General features: G+C 51.4%; 1 protein-coding gene across 1 annotated transcript in view; it reads left to right on the top strand.

Moving 5' to 3' along the window:
• The window catches only part of LOC129708874 (transcription factor SOX-13-like), a 116,960-nt gene extending 94,200 nt beyond the window's left edge, over window positions 1-22,760 (top strand). Inside the window, 14 exon segments of the mRNA XM_055654916.1 lie at window positions 1,889-1,991; window positions 3,578-3,664; window positions 4,966-5,138; window positions 7,123-7,173; window positions 7,175-7,192; window positions 9,572-9,689; window positions 11,690-11,766; window positions 12,586-12,739; window positions 13,949-13,987; window positions 16,523-16,635; window positions 17,263-17,356; window positions 18,630-18,794; window positions 21,665-21,881; window positions 22,385-22,760. Of these exon segments, the coding sequence (XP_055510891.1) occupies window positions 1,889-1,991; window positions 3,578-3,664; window positions 4,966-5,138; window positions 7,123-7,173; window positions 7,175-7,192; window positions 9,572-9,689; window positions 11,690-11,766; window positions 12,586-12,739; window positions 13,949-13,987; window positions 16,523-16,635; window positions 17,263-17,356; window positions 18,630-18,794; window positions 21,665-21,881; window positions 22,385-22,688 (1,713 nt within the window). The 3' untranslated portion in view covers window positions 22,689-22,760.
• The last annotated feature ends 2,253 nt before the right edge of the window (window positions 22,761-25,013 follow it).

Raw genomic sequence — 25,013 nt, 5'->3', positions numbered from 1 at the left:
TCTATACTCAGAAGGTCTGTGGTATGGTGGAGGGCAGGCGAGATGTGGTGGTAGTGTCGGCTAAAACACATTGTCTATTGTCTATTATCTTTGGAGTGAGGGAGCTAACCGAAGATCTCGCAGTAAACCCACGGGGAGAAACATAGAAACATAGAAAATAGGTGCAGGAGTAGGCCATTTGGCCCTTCGAGCCTGCACCGCCATTCAATATGATCATAGCTGATCATCCAACTCAGTATCCTGTACCCGCCTTCTCTCCATACCCCCTGATCCATTTAGCCACAAGGGCCACATCTAACTCCCTCTTAAATATAGCCAACAAACTGGCCTCAACTACCTTCTGTGGCAGAAAATTCCATAGATTCGCCACTCTCTGTGTGAAAAATGTTTTTCTCATCTCGGTCCTAAAAGATTTCCCCCCTTATGCTTAAACTGTGACCCCTTGTCCTGGACTTCCCCAACATCGGGAACAATCCTCCTGCATCTAGCCTGTCCAACCCCTTAAGAATTTTGTAAGAACGTGCCAACTCCGTACAGACAAACGCCCGTAGTCGGGATCGAACCCGGGGTCACCAGCGCTGCAAGGCAGCAACTCTGCCGCTGCGACCCGCCCAAACGCTGGTGTAACTCAGCGGGTCAGGCAGCATCCCTGGAGAAAAAGAATAGGCAAGGTTTCGGCTTGAGACCCTTCTTCAACTCTACCGCTGTGCCACCGTTCCTGCTTCCCAAACGTCCTCTGTATTAATAAATGCACATCAATCTCGTCACAAGTGACCCAATTACCCTCTCCTGTGCTGGAAAGCCCCTTCCCACATCCTGCACGGATTACTGAGTGCTTCCAACTTCCATCGATTTTCATTTTGGATTTCCGGAACCTAGATTTTTCTTTTGTTGTTTCGTTTTTGGATCAATACCAAATGATCCACGTTCTCAGAAATAATACCTCCATTATTTTTTTTGTGGTGTATTATTAACGATGGAACGTTTTTGAAGCATTGTTAATGCTTATTTTTTTCCTTGTGATTTTATTTTTTTTCCCCCCTTTTATCATCTGCATGGTCTTTTAACTTTTTTTCTCTTTCTGTCTGTCTCTCTCTCTCTCTCTCTCTCTCCATCCCCATCCCCCATCAAGTCTACTCCGCCATTCAATCCAACTTTCTTCTCTGCACGAGGGTAGATTGTACGACTATGTGTGGAACATTTTAGAGCCATACTGCGTGGAAACAGGCCCTTCAGCCCAACTTGCCCATACCGGCCGGGCCAACATGTCCCATCGACACTATTCCCACCTGCCTGCGTTTGGCCCATATCTCTCTAAACCCGTCCTATCCGTGTACCTGTCTAAATGCCTCTTAAACATCGCGATAGTACCTCCCTCAACTACCTCCTCCGACAGCTCGTTCCATACACCCACCACCCTTGACTACGGGTGCTGTCTGTACGGAGTTTGTACGTTCTCCCTGTGGCCTCCGTGGGTTTTCTCCGGGATCTTCCGTTTCCTCCCACACTCCGAAGACGTACAGGTTTGTAGGCTGATTGGCTTGGTATCAAAGTATAAAATTGTCCCTCGTGTGTGTGTGTGTGTAGGATAGTGTTAGTGTGCAGGGATCGCTGGTCGGCGCGGACTCGATGGGCCGAAGGGCCTGTTTGCGCGCTGTATCTCTAAACTGAACGAATCAAAAATATGGCGATCTGGAGAATATCCGTTGAATTGGCGACGTGACAAGTCGGCCGGCTGCGGCAATGAATTCTCTGCCCGTGACAATTTGGTAGTTGTCTTCCCATTTGTCCCTCAGCCTCGGGATCTTGTGTAGCACTCGTGTGCGGAGTGGGATTCAGCGCTCTGGCGAATGGTTTACTAACCGAGTTCTTCCCTTTGCCACCTCAGGCTTCATCTTCACCTAGGCCGGAAGAACATCAGGAACACAGCACGTTCACCATTGCCTTAAACAACCTGGACCGGATGGATTTCACCAAGAACTTAACCGAGGGTGAGCCCGGCCACACACCATGGCCCAGACCCACGTTGTGAATGAATGAATGAATGAATGAATGAATGAATGAATAAGTTTTTGGCCAAGTTTCCTTGTACACATACAAGGAATTTGCCTTGGTGCTCCGCCCGCAAGTAACAAAACCACCTACAGTGAACACTTAAGATCGAAACATAAAACATTAAATCGTTAAGAATAAAACATTATAGTTAAAACATGTGAATGAAATTACATACCAGAGCACAAGGAGACTGCAGACATTTGGTTATTGAGATGAACAGATTATCGATTGGTTCTTGAACAGATAAAAGACCAGGCGAATATGCCGCTGCATTTGAATTGGGCAACGTGGACACGGGGATGTAACGCTGAGGCGCTGGTTAGGCCGCGTTTGGAAAACTGTGAGCAATTTTGGGCACCGTATCTGAGGAAGGATGTGCTGGCTCTGGAGAAGGTCCAGAGGAGGTTTACAAGAATGATCCCAGGAATGAGTGGGTTAACATATGATGAGCGTTTGACTGCGCTGGGCCTGCACTGGCTGGGGTTCAGGAGGATGAGCGGGGACATCATTGAAACGTAGTGAAATGCCTGGATGATGTGGAGAGGATAGAAACATAGAAACATAGAAATTAGGTGCAAGAGCAGGCCATTCGGCCCTTCGAGCCTGCACCGCCATTCAATATGATCATGGCTGATCATCCAACTCAGTATCCCGTACCTGCCTTCTCTCCATACCCCCTGATCCCCTTGGCCACAAGGGCCACATCTAACTCCCACCAGTGGGAGTGTCTAGGATTAGAGGTCACAGCTACAGAATTAAAGGACGTACTTTTTAGGAAGGGGATGGGGAGGATTTTTTTAAGTCGGAGGGCGGTGAATCTGTGGAATTCTTTGCCACAGAAGGCTGTGGAGGCCAAGCCAATCAATATTTTTAAGGCAGAAATAAATAGGTTATTGATCAGTACGGGTGTCAGGGGTTACGGGGAGAAGGCAGGGGAATGGGGTTCGGAGGGAGAGATAGATTTGCCATATATCGGCCACGGAGGCACCCGGAGATGACCCGGCAGCGTTAGTGGAGAGGTCGGAGCGCCGGTCGATGATGGCGCCAACCGACTGACGAGGAAGGGCCACGTGGGACTGAGACCGCTGGAACACAGCTGGCGTGGGGGGGGGGGAAGAGAGGGAAGAACAAGCGGGCACCTGGCACCATGGGAGAGGGAGGGGGATTTGTGACTTTGTAAAGATCCCTTTACGGGCGACTATTTGCATACCTTTGGGCTGCAAACAAAGAATTTCACTGTGACAATATTCAATTGACTTGATGGGCCGAATGGCCTAATTCTCCTCCTATCATCGGCGGCGCAGCGCTAGAATTGCATGAACCCAAGGCTCCAGGGATCTGTGGCGCGGCGAGGCTGTAACTCTACCGCCGAGCCACAGTGCGTGGGTGCGGGAGGCAACCCACAGGTTGGGCGAGAGATCGTGCAAACTCCACACCGACAGCGGCGGGAGCTGGGATTGAACCGGGGTCTCCGTGCTGCTGTCCGCAGCGATTCATCTTCTCCCGTTCTCTCCCCCTGCAGTGATGCCAAACATTGAGAAGTTGTTGTCCAGCGATTGGAAGGACAAGTTGCTGGAAAAGTGCTCGTTCAGCAGCAAAGACATCAAAGGTACGTACAGTCTTGGCGATCAGCCTCCTCTCTCTCCCCTCTCTCCCCACGCCCTGCTATCCCTTCCCGCCCCGCGCCTGGCCTTGTGTTGCCCCCACGCAGGGCAATGCCCGCTTGCTGCACCATGCGGTAGAGTTGCTGCCTCACAGCGCCAGAGACCCGGGTTCAATCCCGACTACGGGTGCTGTCCGTGCGGAGTTTGTGTTCGTTCTCGCGTGGGTTTTCTCCGGGTGCTCCCGATTTTCTCCCGCACTGAATAGACAATAGACAATAGAGTGCAGGAGTAGGCCATTCGGCCCTTCCAGCCAGCACCGCGCATTCAATGTGATCGTGGCTGATCATCCACGATCAGTACCCCGTTCCTGCCTTCTCCCCATATCCCCTGACTCCGCTATCTTTAAGAGCCCCATCTAGCTCCCTCTTGAAAGTATCCAGAGAACCTGCCTCCACCGCCCTCTGAGGCAGAAAATTCCACAGACTCACAACCCTCTGTGTGAAAAAGACGTGCAGGTTTGTAGACTAATTGGCTTGGAAAAACATTGCAAATTATCCCTAACGTGTGTAGGATAGTGTTAGTGTACAAGATGATCGCTGGTCGGCATGGAGTCAGTGGGCCGAATGGCTTGTTTCCGTGCTGTATCTCAACACTGAGCTGAGCTAAACAGACACTTGCTAAAGCATAGGAAGGAACTGCAGGTGCTAGTTTACATTGAAGATAGACACAAAATGCTGGAGTAACTCAGCGGGTCAGGCAGCATCCCTGGAGAAAAGGAATGGGTGACGTTTCTGGTCGAGACCCTTCCTCAGACACTTAAAAGTCTTTATCTGAGGAATATATTGCAAGAAATCAGGGGTGCTGAATGAAATTGTAAAAATGTCCATATTTGAAGGCTCAATAGACAATAGGTGCAGGAGTAGGCCATTCGGCCCTTCGATGTGATCATGGCTCCAAGTCTCTGAATGAACCAACTTTGGAAACGGTATGAATTGGAGAGGGGTTGTGTGGGAAGGAACTGCAGATGCTGGTTTAATCCGAAGATAGACACAAAAAGCTGGAGTAACTCAGCGGGGGACAGGCAGCATCTCTGGAGAGAAGGAATGGGTGACGTTTTGGGTCGAGACCCTTCGTCAGAGTCTGAGGCGTCACCCATCCCTTCTCTCCAGAGATGCTGCCTGTCCCGCCTGAGTTGCTCCGCCATTTTGGGCCTGATCTTGGAGAGAGGGGGGTGTTGCCGGCCTACTGAGCCTTTACGATGAAGTTGAGGCGCTGGTGCGGTTAACTTAGTGCCTGGCTGTTTCAGGGACAGCAGAGAGTCTGGCCGAGAAGGAGCTGCAGCTGCTGTTGATGATAAACCAGCTGTCCAGCCTCCGGGAGCAGCTCCTCACAGCACACGCGGAGCAGAAGAACATGGCGGCCATGTTGTTTGAGAAGCAGCAGCAACAGATGGAGTTGGCCAGGCAGCAGCAAGAGCAGGTAAGCCGTTCCTATTAGTTTGTTGTCACGTGTAGCGAGGTAGAGTGAAAAGCTTTTGTTGCGTGCTAACCAACCAGCGGAAAGACTATGCATGATTACAATCGAGCCAATTCGCAGCGTACAGATACATGATAAAGGAATAGCGTTTGGAGCCAGTGACTGCTTAACGGTGGCCACCTCCTCGCAGCGCCAGAGACCCGGGTTCGATCCTGACCTCGGGTGCTGTCTGTACCTAAGTGGCGCAGCGGGTAGAGTTGCTGCCTTATAGCCCTTACAACGTCGGAGACCCAGGTTCGATCCCGACTACGGGTGCTGTCTGTATGGAGTTTGTACGTTCTCCTCGTGAACGCATACGTTTTCTCCGGGATCTTCGGTCTCCTCCCAAACTCCAAAGACGTGCAGGTTTGCAGGTTAATTGGGTTGGTATAAATGTAAATTGTCCCTAGTGTGTGTGTAGGATAGCATTAGTGTGCGGGGATCGCTGGTCAGCACGGACTCGGTGGGCCGAAGGGCCTGTTTCCGCGCTGTATCCTTGAAGCCTAAAGTCTTTAACTTGAAAGAGCCAAAAACATGGCATTTGGGAATTTGGGAACAGATTTGCGGGAAGGTGATGGGGGAGGACTGTTATTCCCAAGGGAACAGGGAGCTGGTTCCACGAACGGCCTTCAAAGAATGATGACTTGTCTCTGCCGATTCTGCATATTCTGTAATCCACTATTGTGGGGAGACATAGATCAGCCACAATTGAATGGCGGAATAGACTCGATGGGCCGAATGGTCCAACTCTGCTCCTATCACTTATGAACGTGCGTGGTCCGCTCTCCCCTGCTGCACGTCCCAATGTCCAGCAGTGGTTTGGTGGTTCCACGGTGAGTATTGAGGGCTTCCCAAGTATCCCTCTCAAGAGAGTGGTGAATCTGCGGACACCATTGCCACAAACAGCTGTGGATAGGGTTGCCAACGGTCCCGTATTAGCCGGGACATCCCGTATATTGGGCTAAATTGGTTTGTCCCGTGCGGGACCGCCCTAGTCCCGTGTGTGACCGCTACTACTCGGGTCGAAGGGACTGTCGGGTCGGAGCGCTGCGTCCGGCCCCGCCTCGCCCGTCCCGATGTGGTGCAGCCCATGGAGTGCAGCAGCAGCAGCGCCTCGCCCGTGGCCCCGTCGGTCGGCCGGCAGCCCGGCCAGCTGTCCGACCTTCGGACCTTCGCTTACCGCCGACACCCCCACCCCTCCTTCTCACGGCCGATCATGTGAGTTGGACGGGGCGCCAGACTTTGCGCGCGATGTCGCGCGGCCCCCGGGCCAAAACTCCTCCGCTGGCCCCGCCGGCTGGGCTTTGTGTACAGTCCAGCACCCGGGGCCAACTCATCACTCACCCGCCCAGCCACGGCCCAGTCGGTCAACGAATTGCCGTCGGGAATTTGTCCCATATTTCGACCTTTTGTCCTTTATTTGGGTTGGTACGGGTGTCAGGGGTTATGGGGGAGAAGGCAGGAGCATGGGGTTAGGAGGGAGAAATTGATCAGCCATGACTGAACGGCGGAGAAGACTTGATGGGCCGAATGGCCTAATTCTACTCCTATCGCTTATAATCTTACGAACGATATATCTTCCCCTTTGCTCTGTCTATTGTACTTGAATGTATTATGTGTAGTATTATAAATGAATGAATGAATAAGATTATTGGCCAAGTATATTCACATACAAGGAATTTGCCTTGGTGCTCCGCCCGCAAGTGACATCATGACACACTGTGAAGATTAAGGATGACACATAAAACTGTAAACATTAATAATAAAACATTATCGTTTAAACGTGTGAATGAAATGAAATGCCAGAGCAAAAGGAGTGGTGATTGGGTAGAGCTACTGCTCGTGGAACCAAGCTTTCCACTGTACCTCTGCTCCTGGAACTCGTGGACTCGTCCCGCGCACGGTTTTGCGGCTGGGATTTAACGCAGGTGTTCTGTTCTGCCGGCAGATAGCCAGACAACAGCAGCAACTCATCCAACAGCAACACAAAATCAATCTCCCTGCAGCAGCAGATTCAGGTACAAGGCCCAGTGGTCACGTTTGTCGATCGCCGCGTGTACCGAACGGCTTTTTGCGCGCGCTAACCAGCCCAGCGGAAAGACAATACGCGATTACAATCGAGCCATATGCGGTGTACAGATACAGGATGAGGGAGGAACATTGAATGGAAGGGCAAGCCAGTAATCGAGGAGAATCTGAGAGTCACCAATGAGGTGGATGGTATATATCAGCTCTCTGGTCATTGTAGGATGGTTCAGTTGCCTGATAACCATCTGGGAAGAAACTGTCCCTGAATCTGGAGGTAGATAAAAATGCTGGAGGAACTCAGCGGGTGAGGAAGCATCTATGGAGCGAAGGAATTGGTGACGTTTCAAAGTTTGATCAAGGATAGTCCGAGGGTCACCAATGAGGTAGATAATAGTCCAGGACCGCTCCCTGGTTGTTGTAGATTGGTTCAGTTGCCCGACAACAGCTGGGAGGAAACTCTCCCTGAATCTGGAGGTTTGTGCGTTTTCACACTTCTGTACTTCTTGCCCGATGGGAGAGATTGGGAGGAAAGGGAGTGGCCGGGGTGCGGCTCGTCTTTGATGATGCTGCTGGCCTTGCCGAGGCAGCGTGAGGTGTAGATGGAGCAAATGGAAGGGAGTGTGTAGGAAGGAACTGCAGGTGCTGGTTCAAACCGAAGATAGACACACAAAATGCTGGAGTAACTCAGCGGGACAGGCAGCATCTCTGGAGAGAAGGAATGGGTGATGTTTCGAGTCGAGACCCTTCTTCAGACTGAGAGTCGCGACACTGTGACTGTCCCAAATCCAGGACCAGAGGACATCGACTTAAAGTGAGGGGTGGGGGGGGAGAAAGATGCATTAGGAACCTGAGGGAAATGTTTCTTTGTACACAAATGGTGGTGGGTTGTATAGAACAAGCTGCCGGAGGAAGTAGTTGAGGCAGGGACTATCATAACAGGCTATGGGCCACACAGACAGGTACATAGATAGGACATCTCTGGATACTTTCAAGAGAGAGCTAGATAGGGCTCTTAAAGATAGCGGAGTCAGGGGATATTGGGAAAAGGGGTACTGATTGGGGATGATTAGCCATGATCACATTGAATGGCGGTGATGGCTCGAAAGGTCGAATGGCCAACTCCTGCACTTATTGTCTATTGTCTATTGATAGGTTTGGAGGGATATGGGCCAAACGTGGGCAGGTGGGACCAGTGTAGATGGGGCACGTTGGTTGGTGTGGGCAAGTTGGGACTAGTGTAGATGGGGCACGTTGGTCGGCATGGGCAAGTTGGGACTAGTGTAGATGGGGCACGTTGGTCGGTGTGGGCAGGTGGGACTAGTGTAGATGGGGCACGATGGTCGGCGTGGGCAAGATGGGACTAGTGTAGATGGGGCACGTTGGTCGGCATGGGCAAGTTGGGACTAGTGTAGATGGGGCACGTTGGTCGGTGTGGGCAAGTTGGGACTAGTGTAGATGGGGCACGTTGGTTGGTGTGGGCAGGTGGGACTAGTGTAGATGGGACACGATGGTCGGCATGGGCAAGGTGGGCCGAAGGGCCAATTTTCCTGCTGTTTGACTCGATGTCTCTTTGGAGTCAGGAGTTTGACTTAAAGGGCGGGATCATGCATAAACATAAATGGTCTGGCATTGCCTGCACTCGAGGGATGGAACTAATTGCTATGTTCACAGCAGGGTGTGTGTCTGTGAGAGGTTGTACAAATTTGGACTAAGGTTATGATTAGTTATGATATAACACTTAGTCGCACCCAGATGATCAGAATGATTGCAGGCGTTTGCAACGTCAGGAAGCTCCTGTGGTATTTCATCCCTGCTGATAATTGTACGACATTTGTCAAAGCTGGAAAGGGTACAGAGAAGATCTACGAGGATGTTGCCAGGACTCGAGGGGCCCTGAGACACAGGGAGAGGTTGAGCCGGCTGGGACTGTATTCCTTGGAGCGCAGGAGGATGAGGGGTGATCTTGTAGAGGTGTACAAAAACCATGAGGGGAATAGATCGGGTAGGTGCACAGAGTCTCTTGCCCAGCGTAGGGTGAATCGAGGACCGGAGGACAAAGGTTCATGGTGAAGGGGAAAAGGTTTAATAGAAATCTGAGGGGTAACTTGTTCACACAGAGGGTGGTGGGTGTATGGAACGAGCTGCCGGAGGAGGTAGTTGAGGCTGGGACTATCCCAACTTGTTAGAAACAGTTGGGCAGGGACGTGGATAGGACAGGTTTAGAGGGATAGGGACCAAACGCAGGCAGGTGGGACTTGTGTAGCTGGGACAGGTTGGCCGATGGGCCTGGTTCCACGCTGTATCACTCGATGACTGTCAGCGATGATATAATTGCACCTTAATTAAACCTGGAATATCTTGTCTTTCAGCAAGTTAACATGCCCTTTGTGATGATCCCAGCCTTTCCGCACAGCCCACAGCCTCTGCCAGTTGGTGGGGACCCCCAGCTGGGTCTTTCAATACAGCCAGGACTTTCCTGTAAACCAGGTATGTAAAGACATCGATGGGCAGCATCTCTGGAGAGCAGCAACCGGTGACGTTTCATGATACTTAGAGACAATATATATAAGCATCTAGATAAACAGGGTCTGATTAGGAACAGTCAACATGGATTTGTGCCTGGAAGGTCATGTTTGACTAATCTTCTTGAATTTTTTGAAGAGGTTACTAGGGAAATTGACGAGGGTAAAGCAGTGGATGTTGTCTATATGGACTTTAGTAAGGCCTTTGACAAGGTTCCTCATGGAAGGTTGGTTAAGAAGGTTCAACTGTTGGGTATAAATGCAGGAATAGCAAGATGGATTCAACAGTGGCTGAATGGGAGAAGCCAGAGGGTAATGGTGGATGGCTGTTTATCGGGTTGGAGGCAGGTGACTAGTGGGGTGCCTCAGGGATCTGTGTTGGGTCCTTTGTTGTTTGTCATGTACATCAATGATCTGGATGAAGGTGTGGTAAATTGGATTAGTAAGTATGCAGATGATACCAAGATAGGGGGTGTTGTGGATTATGAAGAGGATTTCCAAAGTCTACAGAGTGATTTAGGCCATTTGGAAAAATGGGCTGAAAGATGGCAGATGGAGTTTAAGCTGATAAATGTGAGGTGCTACACCTTGGCATGACAAATCAAAATAGGACGTACATGGTAAATGGTAGGGAATTGAAGAATACAGTTGAACAGAGGGATCTGGGTATAACCGTGCATAGTTCCTTGAAGGTGGAATCTCATATAGATAGGGTGGTAAAGAAAGCTTTTGGTATGCTAGCCTTTATAAATCAGAGCATTGAGTATAGAAGCCGGGATGTGATGTTAAAATTGTACAAGGCATTGGTGAGACCAAATCTGGAGTATGGTGTACAATTTTGGTCGCCCAATTATAGGAAGGATGTCAACAAAATAGAGAGAGTACAGAGGAGATTTACTAGAATGTTGCCTGGGTTTCAACAACTAAGTTACAGAGATAGGTTGAATAAGTTAGGTCTTTATTCTCTGGAGCGCAGAAGGTTAAGGGGGGACCTGATAGAGGTCTTTAAAATGATGAGAGGGATAGACAGAGTTGATGTGGACAAGCTTTTCCCTTTGAGAATAGGGAAGATTCAAACAAGAGGACATGACTTCAGAATTAAGGGACAGAAGTTTAGGGGTAATATGAGGGGGAACTTCTTTATGCAGAGAGTGGTGGCGGTGTGGAATGAGCTCCCAGTGGAAGTGGTGGAGGCAGGTTCATTGGTATCATTTAAAAATAAATTGGATAGGCATATGGATGAGAAGGGAATGGAGGGTTATGGTACGAGTGCAGGCAGGTGGGACTAAGGGGAACAAAATTTGTTCGGCATGGACTTGTAGGGCGGAGATGGCCTGTTTCCGTGCTGTAATTGTTATATGGTTATATGTCGAGAGCCTCCTTCAGTCCAATCTCCCCCTTAAAAATACCCATTGACTTGGCCTCCGCAGCCGTCTGTGGCAATGAATCCCATAGATTCACCACCCTCTGAATGAAGAAATTCCTCCTCATCTCCTTTCGAAAGGTACGTCCTTTAATTCTGAGGCTGTGCCCTCTGGTCCTAGACTCTCCCACTTGTGGAAACATCCTCTCCACATCCAGGCCTTTCACTCTTTGGTAAGTTTCAATGAAACGTCACCCATTGCATCTGTACAGAGATGCTGCCTGACCCGCTGAGTTACTCCAGCGTTTTGTGTCTTTCTTTGGTGTAAACCAGCATCTGCAGTTCCTTCCTACACATGCCCTTAGATGTTGGTTTGAAGAGATCAATGGAGAGAAGGAATGGGTGACGTCTCTGGTCGAGACCCTTCCTCCTTTGGGCCGCAGCTTCTGTTTCCATGACGGGCGGCTCTGTTGATTTGAGCAACGATTGTCTGGGATCGCCACCACATGGTTATTTACACGTGTTGTGCACTTCAATGGTATTTTGTTAACTGGAGTCTTTCCCCTCTTTGCTCCAAACCCCTCCCCCCCTTCCCCACACAGGTGAATACACCCTCCAGTTGTTGCCAACTCCCACAGGAGCCAGGAGAACGTCGGGCCCCAGCCCTGCCCACTCCCAGGTCAGTCAGGCCACTGGCAACAGTGGGGGTCATGTCAGTGTTGTGAGCAGCTCACCGTCCATTGTGAGGATTTGTAGACGCACGAGGTCTCTTGCCCAGAGTTGGGGAACTGAGAACCAGAGGAGTTGGGTTTGTGGGAGGCGGGGGAGATTTCATTGGGATATGAGGGGCAATTCTTTTCAGCAAAGGGTGGTGAGTGCACGGAACGAGCTGCCGGAGGAGGTAGGTGAGGCTTTGAGAAACTGCTAGACAGGTACATGGATAGGACAGGTGTGGAGGGACATGGGCCAAACGCGGGCAGGTGGGACTAGTGCAGGTGGGGCATGTTGGTCGGTGCGGCAGGCAGTTAGTTCATCAGAATTTATTAGCTCAGGAGTGAAGGTTTGTAGTGTTCGGGCGCTGTAAGATGAGTGTAGATAAAGTACCCAAGTTGGGCTGAAGGGCCTGTTTTCCTGCCGTTTGCTTCTCGGACTCTTTAAGGGCCTGTCCCACTTGGGTGTCATTTGCGTGTCACGCAGGTGGCGAGCGAAGATTTTGTACATCCCAAAATCCTGGGGCGCCGCGCGCAACCGCACGTCATGCGTGCAACATTCGTGCATCGTGACACGTAAATGACACGCAAAGTCGCCCAAGTGGGACAGGCCCTTCGGAGTCACGAGTTTTTGACTTAAAGGACAGATCAGGGGTGAACATAAATGGGCAAGTTGCGTGGAAGGGGCCGGGAGGAGTCCACAGCCCAGGAGCAGTGGTGGGGGGAGGGGTGGTCTCTGCCACGGGTGAAAGGGCTGACTGTTCCTCTTCAATCCCCCGCTCCGCCAGGAGGAGGCGTCGCAGCCATTGAACCTGACGGCCAAGACCAAGGGCGACATTTCCAAGTCACCGTCGCCACCGCAGACGAAACACAGGAGAGGCCCCTCGCCAGCCACCGCCGCGGAGTTACAGTCCAGCACGGCAGCGGCGTTGTTAACCCGAGGTAACGTACGCCGGGCTCTGTGGTTCTACAGTGGTCGTTCTCTTCCCCTCCGTCACCTCGAACAGATCGACTCGTCTAAGTTGCGTGTGTTTGGGAAGGAACTGCAGATGCCGGTTTACACCGAAGATAGACACAAAAAAGCTGGAGTAACTCAGCGGGGACGGGCGGCATCTCTGGAGAGAAGGGATAGTTGACGTTTCGGGTCGTGTCTGAATAAGGGTCTCGACCCGAGACGTCACCCATTCCTTCTGTCCAGAGATGCTGCCCGTCCCGCTGAGTTACTCCAGATTTTTTGCATCTGTTTACGGTTGTAGAAACATAGAAAATAGGTTTGCAGGAGGAGGCCGTTCGGCCCTTCGAGCCAGCACCGCAGGTTGTGTGCAGTTTAGTTTAGAAATACAGCGTGGAAACAGGCCCTTCGGCCCACCGAGTCCCTGCCGACTAGCGATCCCCGTGCACTAACACACACCAGGGGCAATTTACATTCGAACGAAGCTGATTAAACTGCAAACCTGTACGCCTTTGGAGTGCGGGAGGAAGGCAAAGATCTCGGAGGTCTTTCAATCCAATCTGTCACCTCCACCAGAGTGACTCATCTACAGCAGTGTTTTGTTTAGTTTAAAGATACAGAGTAGGAACAGGCCCTTCAGCCCACTGACTCCACACCGACCAGTACACTAGCAGCGATCCCTGTACACTACACACACTTCCAATCTTTACCAAAGCCAATGATCCTACAAACCTGTACGTCTTTGGTATGTGGGAGAAAACCTGGGCTCCCAGAGACAACCCACGCAGTTCACGGGGAGAACATGCTCTGCCTCTCACGGTCTTTGTTACCCCGAGTCCAAATTCCCACACCACGTCTCTGGGCCTCCAACCGAAGTGGAGATACTGGCTGAAGGTCTCCTGTGTGGGAAGGAACTGCAGGTGCTGGTTTACACCGAAGAGAGATGCAAAGTGCCGGAGTAACTCAGCGGGTCAGGCAGCATCTCTGGAGGAAATGGAACGGGTGACGTTTCTGGTCCGTGACCCTGCTTCAGGTCTCGAACCCGAAACGTCGCCTTTTCCCCGTTCTCCGGAGATGCCGCACGAGTTACTCCAGCGCTCCGTGCCGCTGAAGTGGCCCCTGCATTGGGTTAGGTAGTTCTCGGATCCCCTTGTTCGGTAGGCTACTAACTTTCCTTTTCAACTGCCTTTCTCTAATAGAAATGATAAGTAAAGAAGTTTTCTGGAGGAAACAATTGGGTCAGTAATCATTCATTTTTACGTTTTTAGCCGTGTGTGTCAAGTCAGGCTTTTAGTTTTGTGATGTACTTGGGATGTAACGCACGGCTTTCGGGATCGAGTCGGGGACCTCAGTCTGATCTCCCGCGCTTCCTAGTAACGTTTACTCCAGTTTAGTTTCGTTAGTTTCATCCAGTTATTTTTCTATTTATTTATTTTATTTGTCATTCGATAAAAATCATGAACAAAGTTTGCGCTCAGGTCCGAGCAGCGAAATAGTGCAGTTAAGACATCAATAAATTCTAACTTATATAGTCTGTTTAGTTTAGTTTAGAGATACAGCACGGAAACAGGCCCTTCGGCCCACCGAGTCCGTGCCGACCAGCGATCCCCGCACACTAACACTATCCTACACTCACCAGGGATAATTCTTAGAATAAAGGGGAGGTCATTTAAGACTGAGGTGAGAAAAAACCTTTTCACCCAGAGAGTTGTGAATGTGTGGAATTCCCTGCCACAGAGGGCAGTGGAGGCCAAATCACTGGATGGATTTAAGAGAGAGTTAGATAGAGCTCTAGGGGCTAGTGGAATCAGTGGATACGGGGAGAAGGCAGGGATGGGTTATTGATTGGAGACGATCAGCCATGATCACAATGAATGGCGGTGCTGGCTCGAAGGGCCGAATGGCCTCCTGCATCTATTTTCTATGTTTCTATGTTTAATTTACACTTATACCAAGCCAATTAGCCTACAAACCTGTCGGCCTTTGGAGTGCGGGAGGAATCCCGGAGAAAACCCACGCAGGTCACGGGGAGAACGTGCAAGCTCCACACAGACAGCGCCCGTGGTCAGGATCGAACCCGCGGGCCCCTGGCGCCGTGATGCAGCAGCTCTACCCGCTGCGCCACTGTGCCGCGCCCCCATTGTGACCCCAGAGCCAGGTCGCTTCCCACTGGAGCAGCGGAAAAGGGGCAATAAAGTCAGAACCATCGGGAATGTGGGGAGGAATGGGTTTAGATGAAGCGGGGCCACAGGGAGGTTGATGGTTCTGATGCTGGAAGCGTTCGTTTGTTATCGGGGCGAGGACCGGGTCTGTCGTGGTGCATGGTCAGTGGCAAACCAGTGGTCGCAGCGCCAGAGACCAGGGTTCGATCCTGACTACGGGCGCTTGTATGTACAGAGTTTGTACGTTCTCCCCACGACCGTTTGGTCTAAAATATGACACAGTCTCCACCCAGAACCTCAGACTCTTGGACACAGTGAAAATAAAGTTAGAATCCAAGCAACCACCTCTTCTCCTTGTCCCTTAATATCTCTGTTCTCCTGGATCCAAATCACCACCTCGTCTTGTCTTCAGTCAGAGGGAGGTGAATCTGTGGAACTCATTGCCACAGACGGCTGTGGAGGCCAAGTCAGTGGATATTTGTAAGGCTGAGATAGATAGACTCGTGATTAGTACAGGTGTCAAGGGTTATGGGGAGAAGGCAGGAGAATGGGGTTAGGAGAGAGAGATAGATCAGCTGTGATTCAATGGCGGAGTAGACTTGATGGGCCGAATGGCCGAATTCTGCTCCTATCACCAACAGTGTGAATTTATGAACATCGTACGATAAGAGACAAGGAACAGAGGTGACCGTTTGCACGTCTCAGGATTCTACACATTCACAATGTTTATGCTCATAAGGTCATACGTCATGCGAGCAGAATTAGGCCATTTGGCCCATCTAGTCCACTCCACCATTCAATCATGGCTGATTATCTATCCCTCTCAACTTCATTCTCCTGCTGTCTCCAAAGTTCTACAGCCTCAGACTATGGAAGAGATTCCTTGCTTCACTCTCTAAAGCCTTTATTTCTTTGAAAGAAGTCTCCACACTCACTGCCCCAGCAATAGGAGAAATAATCCAATTCTCTCTCCCCCTCTCTCTCTCTCTATCTCCCTCTCTCTCCCTCGCCCCCTCCTTCCCTCTCTCTCTCCTCTCTCTCTCTCCCTCTCTCTCTCTCTCTCTCTCCCTCTCCCTCTCCCTCTCCCTCTCTCTCTCTCTCTCTCTCTCTCTCTCTCTCTCTCTCTCTCTCTCTCTCTCTCTCTCTCTCTCTCCTCTCCTCTCCTCTCTCCTCTCTCTCCCTCCCTCTCTCTCTCTCTCTCTCCCTCTCTCTCTCTCTCTCTCTCTCTCTCTCTCTCTCTCTCTCTCTCTCTCTCTCCCTCTCTCTCTCTCTCTCTCTCTCTCTCTCTCTCCCTCTCTCTCTCTCTCTCTCTCTCTCTCTTTCTTCTCTCTCTCCCTCTCTCCCTCTCTCTCTCTCTGTGTGACATCATGGTTCTCCTGATCAGTAGTTGGGAATGGGGAACTGGGGAACTGGGGAGCAGCTGCAATTGAGCGTTGCTGTCCAAAGACACAGGGGTTGCGACCAGGGCCACGGACGATGGTGACCCCCTCCCTTGGCTGATGTTGACCCTCCCGTCGGGCTTCAGGTTCCATGGAGCTTGGTGCAAGATGTTGCAACGTGAGGCACCAGCTGTGGGCTCATGTGAGCTCCAACTTGTTTTGTTCCCCGCAGGCTACTCGCTGGAGCAGGACCCAGTCGGGAAGGCGACGCAGAGCCCAAAGATCTTTCTCGGGAAGAGCCGGGCGATGGAAAGTCCGGCTCTGAGCAACGGCAGGAAGGAGAAGGTCAGTGCGGACCAGACGAGGGGCTTCAGAGATACAGCGCGGAGTCTTTGGCCCTTCGGCCCCCCGAGTCGGTGCTGACCCCGTACACTAGCGCTGTCCTACACACACTGGGGGACAATTTACAATTTCACCAAAGCCAATTAACCAACAAACCTTTTTTTAAAAAAAAGCATTTGGTACATGGATACGAAAGGTTTACAGGGATATGGGCCAAACGCGGGCAGGTGGAACGAGTGTAGATGGGGTAATGCGTGTAAGAAGCAACAGGAGATGTTGGTTTTACATTGAAGATAGACACAAAATTCTGGAGTAAATCTGCTTTAGGGTTAGAGGAACAGGCCCTTCGGCCCACCGGGTCCGTGCCGTACGTTTGCGCGATCACCCCGCACCCTTGCCCTATCCTACACACACTGGGGGACAATTTACAATTTTACCGAAACCGATTAACCTACAAACCCGCACGTCTTTGGAGTGTGGGAGGGAACCGGAGCTCCCGGAGAAAACCCACGAGGTCACGGGGAGAACGTGCAAACTCCGTACAGACAGCAACCGGGTAGTCGGGATCGGAAAGCCGGGTCTGTGGCGCCATGCGGCACGTGTTGGCTCTAACCCTGCACTTCCTCACAGGACCTGAGGGTAACGGAATCACCGCACACAAAGCAAGGCGAGGATGGCAGGGCGGTGAGTGGGAATGAAGACTTCATCGGCAACGACCCTGATGGTACGTGGCAGGATATCTCTTTGTCACAGAGTCGCGCAAACATGCCCTCTGTAACCTCGTCGAAACTTCATGGGCAGAGCAACTGTGGACTTCAGAAGGTTTACACCCGTGGCAGAGTCTAGGACCAGAGGCCACAGCTTCAGAATAAAAGGACGTGCCTTTAGAAAGAGGCTGAGGAGGAATTTCTTTAATCAGAGGGTGGTGAATCTGTGGAACTCATTGCCACAGAAGGTTGTGGAGGCCAAGTCAGTGGATATTTTTTTAAAGCAGAGATAAGATAGATTCTTGATTAGTACGGGTGTCAGGGGTTATGGGGAGAAGGCAGGAGAATGGGATTAGGAAGGAGGGAGAGATAGATTAGCCATGATTGAATGCTGGAGTAGACACGATGGGCCGAATGGCCTAGTTTTACTCCTAGATTGTCTCTAGTGTGTAGGATAGTGTGTGGATTCAGCGAGTATAGTTTGGGGCCGGTTTTTTGTCTTATGTCAAGTTTGTATTTGTCGGGGGGGCAGATATACGAGTGGGTGGACACGAGATCCGACCGGCTCTCGGCAGCTGCACGCACACACAACCGCGCCTCATCCGCGGCCGGGATCGAACCGTGTCCGTCGGGGCAATGGCCCCCAGGCCCACGGCCAGCGCCGAGATGAAGGACAACCGTTGCCGAGACTTGTGACCCATGGCCTGGGCATGGGCAGTCGGAATACCGAACTCGCTTATTATATCTACAGTACGAAATAAATCAAAGCAAAACATCTTGTATTCACTGGAGTTTTGAAGGATGAGGGGGGGAATCTTATAGAAACATATAACATTATAAAAGGACTGGACAAGCTAAATGCAGGAAAAATGTTCCCAATGTTGGGCGAGTCCAGAACCAGGGGCCAAACAGTCTTAGAATAAAGGGGAGGCCATTTAAGACTGAGGTGAGAAAAAACTTTTTCACCCAGTGAGTTGTGAATTTGTGGAATTCCCTGCCACAGAGGGCAGTGGAGGCCAAGTCACTGGATGGATTTAAGAGAGAGTTAGATAGAGCTCTAGGGGCTAGTGGAATCAAGGGATATGGGGAGAAGGCAGGCACGGGTTATTGATAGGCCATGAACGCAATGAATGGCGGTGCTGGCTCGAAGGGCCGAATGGCCTCCTCCTGCACCTATTTTCTATGTTTCTAAAATCCACCACCACCCCAAGACAATGTCATAACAAATATACTGCAGAAATGACCACGTCCTCGCATTCCAACCCTGTTGCTTTTGTCGTTGTACCTCAGGAAACTTGGCGCTTCCCGGGACGAGGGCCTACGAGTCGCGAGGCGCCAATCACGAGCACATCAAGCGACCGATGAACGCCTTCATGGTCTGGGCCAAGGATGAGCGGAGGAAGATCCTGCAGACCTACCCTGACATGCACAACTCCAGCATCAGCAAGATACTGGGTGAGGAGCTCGGCTGGGTTTGGTCACGTCAACAGCCCGCGGTGAAGTTAGCCGGCGTAAACGCAAAAAAAAAAATGGCAGCGACCAGGGGCGGCACGGTGGCGTTGCTGCCCCGCAGACCCGGGTCCGATCCTGGCTACGGGTGCTGTCTGCGCGGAGTGTGTCTGGAGAACAGAGACACAGAGTGCTGGATTAACTCAGCGGGTCAGGCAGCATCTCTGGAGAACAGAGACACAGAGTGCTGGAGTAACTCGCTTGTACTCGCTAGAATTTAGAAGATTGAGGGGGGGATCTTATAGAAACGTACAAAATTCTTAAGGGGTTGGACAGGCTAGATGCAGGAAGATTGTTCCCGATGTTGGGGAAGTCCAGGACAAGGGGTCACAGCTTAAGGATAAGGGGGAAATCCTTTAAAACCGAGATGAGAAGAACTTTTTTCACACAGAGAGTGGTGAATCTGTGGAACTCTCTGCCACAGAAGGTAGTTGAGGCCACAGTTCATTGGCTATATTTAAGTCAAGTCAAGTCAAGTTTATTTGTCACATACACATACGAGATGTGCAGTGAAATGAAAGTGGCAATGCTCGCGGACTTTTGTGCAAAAGACAAACAACAAAACAACCAAACAAATTATAAACACAATCATAACACACATATTCTTTTACATAATAGTTAGATGGGAGTTAGATGTGGCCCTTGTAGCTAAAGGGATCAGGGGGTATGGAGAGAAGGCAGGTACAGGATACTGAGTTGGATGATCAGCCATGATTATATTGAATGGCGGTGCTGGCTCGAAGGGCCGAATGGCCTACTCCTGCACCTATTTTCTATGTTTCTATGTAACTCAGCAGGTCAGGCAGCATCTCTGGAGATCACAGTTAGGCCATGTTAGGGGTCCCCGATCCACAACGCCACCTCTCCGTGATCTCCAGAGATGCTGCCTGACCCGCTGAGTTACTCCAGCACTTTGTGTGTCTTTTTTTTGTAAACCTGCACCCCTGCAGTTCCTTGAGTCTTTCCACTGTTCGGTGAATCCGTGGGTCATCTTTCTTGGTGTTATTCCTACAGTCTGGCCCAAAGCAATGCATTAAATTAGGGCGCAATGGCAGAGTGGGGTTAGGAGGGAGAGATAGATCAGCCATAGAAACATAGAAATTAGGTGCAGGAGTAGGCCATTCGGCCCTTCGAGCCTGCACCACCATTCAATATGATCATGGCTGATCATCCAACTCAGTGTCCCGTACCTGCCTTCTCTCCATACCCCCTGATCCCCTTAGCCACAAGGGCCACATCTAACTCCCTCTTAAATATAGCCAATGAACTGGCTTCAACTACCCTCTGTGGCAGAGAGTTCCAGAGATTCACCACTCTCTGTGTGAAAAAGGTTCTTCTCATCTCGGTTTTAAAGGATTTCCCCCTTATACTTAAGGTGTGACCCCTTGTCCTGGACTTCCCCAACATCGGGAACAATCTTCCTGCACGATCAGCCATGACGGGGTAGACTTGATGGGCCGAACGGCCTAATTCTGCTATCCTATCCCTAATGACCTTATGAGCTCCGATCCCGGATTGGAATGAAACGTGTTGAAATAGATTGATGTCACTTCCGCTTAGTTTATTGTCATGTTATCGAGGTACTGGAGCCTAATTTTCCTCCCTTGAGCATTCTCATTGTACAATGGTATCGGACCAGTCCCTTGGCTATATCGGTTGACTTGAACACGTTTCATTTCGACTGGGGAGTAGTTTCGAGAGAAAGCAACGGATTTCATTGAGAATATAATCTCCAGAACACACACACTCCAGTTTTGGAGTGAGACCCATTGTTAATTTTGGTTGCACACCAGGCCCTTTCCGTTGGGAATAATCTGGAGAATGTACACTGCCCTGCACTGGGGAGTTCTTCTGAAACCCCCTGTCCCACGGTACGTGTTCATTCCAAGAGTTCTCCCCGAGTTTTCCCTGATTTCGAACTCGGAGATTTACGGTAATGGCCGCTCGTCGGTGCTCGGGGCTCTCGTGGACGTTTATCAACGCGTTGAAAAAAAACCTTCACCGGTCTTCCCGTGCTTACCTGCCGTTAGCGAGTCTTCCCGTGCTTACCTGCCGTTTAGCGTTACGAGCCGCTAAGAGGCGCCCCCGAGCTCCGACGCACCCGCTACGTACATTCTCCGCGCTTACCAGGAGTTTGATTTTTATTTTTAAACGCGGGAGGGCTCTTGGAATGAACTCGTACCGTGGGACAGGGGCTATAAACGCTGGGGTCCAAAGCGTTTGCGGTTGGTGAAAATCGGAAATAAAAATCAGAAAATGTCAGAAAATAATCGGCAGGTCAAACAGGGAGGGACAAATCCAACGTTTCAAAGACTTCATGAAAGGATAGACAAAAATGCTGGAGAAACTCAGCGGGTGAGGCAGCATCTGTGGAGCGAAGGAAATAGGTGACGTTTCTATTTACTGCGCTCGTGCACTGAAGGCATGTGCGTGTGTACGTGTGTGCATGTGTGTGTGCGTGCGCGCACGCTTGTGTGTGCGTTAGCGTGTGCGTGTGCACGTGTGTGTGGGTATGTGTGTGCGTGTGTGGGTGTGCGTGTGCGTGTGTGTGTGTGCGCATGTGTATGTGTGTGGGTGTGTGTGTGTGCGTGCGTGCGCATGTGTGTGTGTGGGTGTGCGTGCGCATGTGTGTGTGGGTGTGCGCATGTGTATGTGTGTGGGTGTGTGTGTGTGTGCGTGCATGCGCATGTGTGTGTGTGGGTGTGTGTGTGTATGTGTGCGCATGTGTGCGTGCGTGTGAGCGTGTGCGTGTGCGTGTGTGTGTGCGTGCGTGTCTGCGTGCGCGTGTGCTGACGGTTTGTGACTGTGTCCATCAGGGTCCCGGTGGAAGTCGATGTCAAACGTGGAGAAACAGCCATACTACGAGGAGCAGGCCCGGCTGAGCCGCCAGCACCTGGAGAAGTACCCGGACTACAAGTACAAGCCGCGGCCCAAGCGCACCTGCATCGTGGACGGCAAGCGGCTCAGGGTGGGCGAGTACAAGGCGCTGATGAAGTACCGGCGCCAGGAGGTACAACAGTGCTACTCTGTCGGGTGAGTCGCCCCTACAGCCACGGTGGCACAACTGGTAGAGTCGCTGCCTTACCGCGCCGGAGACCCGGGTTCGATCCTGACCACGGGCGCTGCCTGTACGGAGTTTGTACGTTCTCCCCGTGGCCTGCATGGGCTTTCTCCGGGTGCCCCAGTTTCCTCCCACACTCCAAAGACGTACAGGTTTGCAGGTTAATTGGCTTGGCATGATTTGTGAACTGTCCCTAACATGTGTAGGATAGTGTCAGTGTGCGGGGATCGCTGGTCGGCGCGGGCTCGGCCGGCTTCCGCGCTGTATCTCGAAACTAAACTAGTGGAAGCATCCTCCCCACATCCACGCTACACAAGCCAATTAACCTACACACCTGCACGTCTTGGGGATGTGGGAGGAAACCAGAGCTCCCAGAGGAAACCCACGTGGGTCACGGGGAGACCGTGGGCAGAGCATCGAGGCCTTTCACTGTTCATCTGTGTGATATTGATTGTGTCTCCCTCTCCCTCCGCAGCCAGCAAGAGCAAGTCCACCTGCACCCCTCGGACATGCTGTATGGGGGTTCGCTGGCCATGGGCTCTGTGCCAGTGCAGCAGGCCGCAGCAGAGACGTTCCCACCCTGCAGCCCCGACCCTAGCATGCCCGTCATCCTCAACACCCGCAGCCTGCAGCACGAGATGCAGCAGCACGAGGCACCGCCGCATGGCAAGGAGCTGCGGCTGACGGACTCCAGCGCAGACATGTACGAGTATGTGGAAGAGGATGATTCTGATGTGGAGTATCGCAGCGACGGTGACAACGTGGTCCTCACTGACTAACGTGTCTGTGTCTGTCTGTCTGTCTGTCTGTGCGTGTGCGTCTGGCTTTGTGCGTGTGTGTGTGTCTGTGTGTCTGTGTCTGACTGTCCGTGTGCACGCGTGTGTGTGTGGCTGTGTGTCTGTATGCGCGAGTCTGTGCTTGAGTCTGTGTGCGTGTGCACGCGTGTGTGTGTGTGTGTGCATGCGTGTGTGTGTGTGTGCACGCATGTGTGCGTGCGTGCATGTGTGTGTGTGTGCGCATGTGTGCATGTGTGTGTGTGCACGAGTGTGTGTGTGCACGCGTGTGTGTGTGTGTGCACGCGTGTGTGCGTGTGCACGCGTGTGTGTGTACGAGTGCGTGTGCACGCGTGTGTGTGTACGAGTGTGTGTGCACGCGTGTGTGTGTGTGTGCACGTGTGTGTGTGTGTGCACGCGTGTGTGCGTGTGCACGCGTGTGTGTGTGTACGAGTGTGTGTGTGTGTACGAGTGTGTGTGTGTGCACGCGTGTGTGTGTGTGAGTGCGTGTGTGTGTGTGTGTGCACGCGTGTGTGTGTGCACGCGTGTGTGTGTGTGTGTGTGTGCACGCGTGTGTGTGTGTGTGTGTGTGTGTGTGTGTGCCTGTGTCTCTGACCCCATTACGAATCTGAACTTCTACAGTAATGATAGACACAAAGAGCTGGAGTAACTCAGCGGGTCAGGCAGCATCTGTGGAGAGAAGAAATGAGTGTCAATGCGGGTCGAGACTCCAAGAAGGCTCTGTCCTCTGTCGAGGCAAAACGTGATCTATTCCCAAAGACCTCTCAAATACTGTGTTTACCGCACGCGGTACTTAGCGGTATGTTTACTGTGTGTGTGTGTGTGTGTGCGTGTCTGTGTGTCTCTGCCTCTGAGTCTGTTTGTGTCTGGATCTGTGCCAGTCTGGGTGTGTGTGTGTGTCGGATCTGTGTGTGCGGTCTAGGTCTGTGTGTTTGTGTGAGCCTGGTTCGGTTTGTGTGTGCATGTGTGTCAGCGTGCGTGTCTCTGTGCGTGTATCTGCGTCAGTATATGTGTGTGTGTGTGTGTGTGTGGGTCTGTGCGTGTGTCTGTGTGCTGAGTTACTCCAGCGCTTTGTGTATCGTCTGTGTGTGTGTGTCTGCATGCACACGCGTGTGCGTGTGTGTGTTTGTCTGCGCGACTGCGTGTACATGTGTGTGTGTCTGCGTGTGCATGTGTGTGTGTGTCTGCGCGTCTCTACGTGTACATGTGTGTGTGTGTCTGTGCGTCTACGTGTGCATGTGTGTGTGTGTCTGCGCGACTGCGTGTACATGTGTGTGTGTGTCTACGTGTACATGTGTGTGTGTGTCTACGTGTACATGTGTGTGTGTGTCTGCGTGTACATGTGTGTGTGTGTCTGCGTGTACACGTGTGTGTGTGTGTGCTCTCCTTGCCGCGGGGCAAGTTGTGTGCAATTGTACAGACCAGTCAATGCAAGACGTTGCAGATTAATGTCACACAACAAGCGAAACTTGTAAAACCTTTTTAAAATCAACTTTTTTTTCAGTGTTTTTAGTTTCTCCTGATTAAGGAGGGAGGTAAAATAGGAAGGCGGTTGGTGAGACACTGTTCCCTTAGCTTGGAGTGAGGACCTGGCTCAGAGTTGCTGTGTGTGGACGAATGCATCAGGATATCTCTGTTACAGTTACGTCAAGCTTTAATTTAAGTGTATCTTTGCTAAGACCTGGTCCACATTGGCCCAGACGGTTGCATGTACGTAGATCGTACAGAACTCATTATCGTGCGTGAGGCACGATGGCATTTTTTTTGTGTTTATGATGAGAATTGGAAAATAAAGAAAATTTGACAATGTGAATCTTCCTTGATTTCTACAGTGTAATATATGACCATGTTCCTGTTAACAAGAGAGGTGATCTCCCATTAGGGGTCATTTAAATTTATTAGTACTTTCAAAATAAAGTGGAAAATGACGACCATTTTGTCGCTGCCTGGTTTTATTTCACGGCCTCTTCGTTGCAAATAAAAACGCGTTTTTTGGTCTCAGGAATGAAATCGTCCAACGTTGGTGGTAGGGGTCAGCGCGGTGCGTTGAGCTGCTGCCTCGCAGCGCCAGAGACACGGGTTCGATCCCGACCGCGGGCGCTGGCGCTGTCTGTATGGAGTCTGCACGTTCTCCCCGTGACCTGCGTGGGTTTTCTCCGCGTGCTCCAGTTTCCTCCCACACTCCACAAAGACGTGCGGGTTTGTAGGTTGCCCCCCCCACACCCCCATCCCCCCCCCCCCCCCCCCACTAGTCTTCCCCCCCCAGCCCCCCCACCCCACTAGTCTTCTTTCACCCCCCCAGCAATGAGG

This window comes from Leucoraja erinacea, chromosome 24, assembly GCF_028641065.1.
Source record: "Leucoraja erinacea ecotype New England chromosome 24, Leri_hhj_1, whole genome shotgun sequence".
Taxonomy (NCBI): Eukaryota; Metazoa; Chordata; class Chondrichthyes; order Rajiformes; family Rajidae; genus Leucoraja; species Leucoraja erinaceus.
The sequence above is the reverse complement of the archived record's forward strand: the minus strand, read 5'-3'. Positions and strand labels throughout refer to the sequence as shown.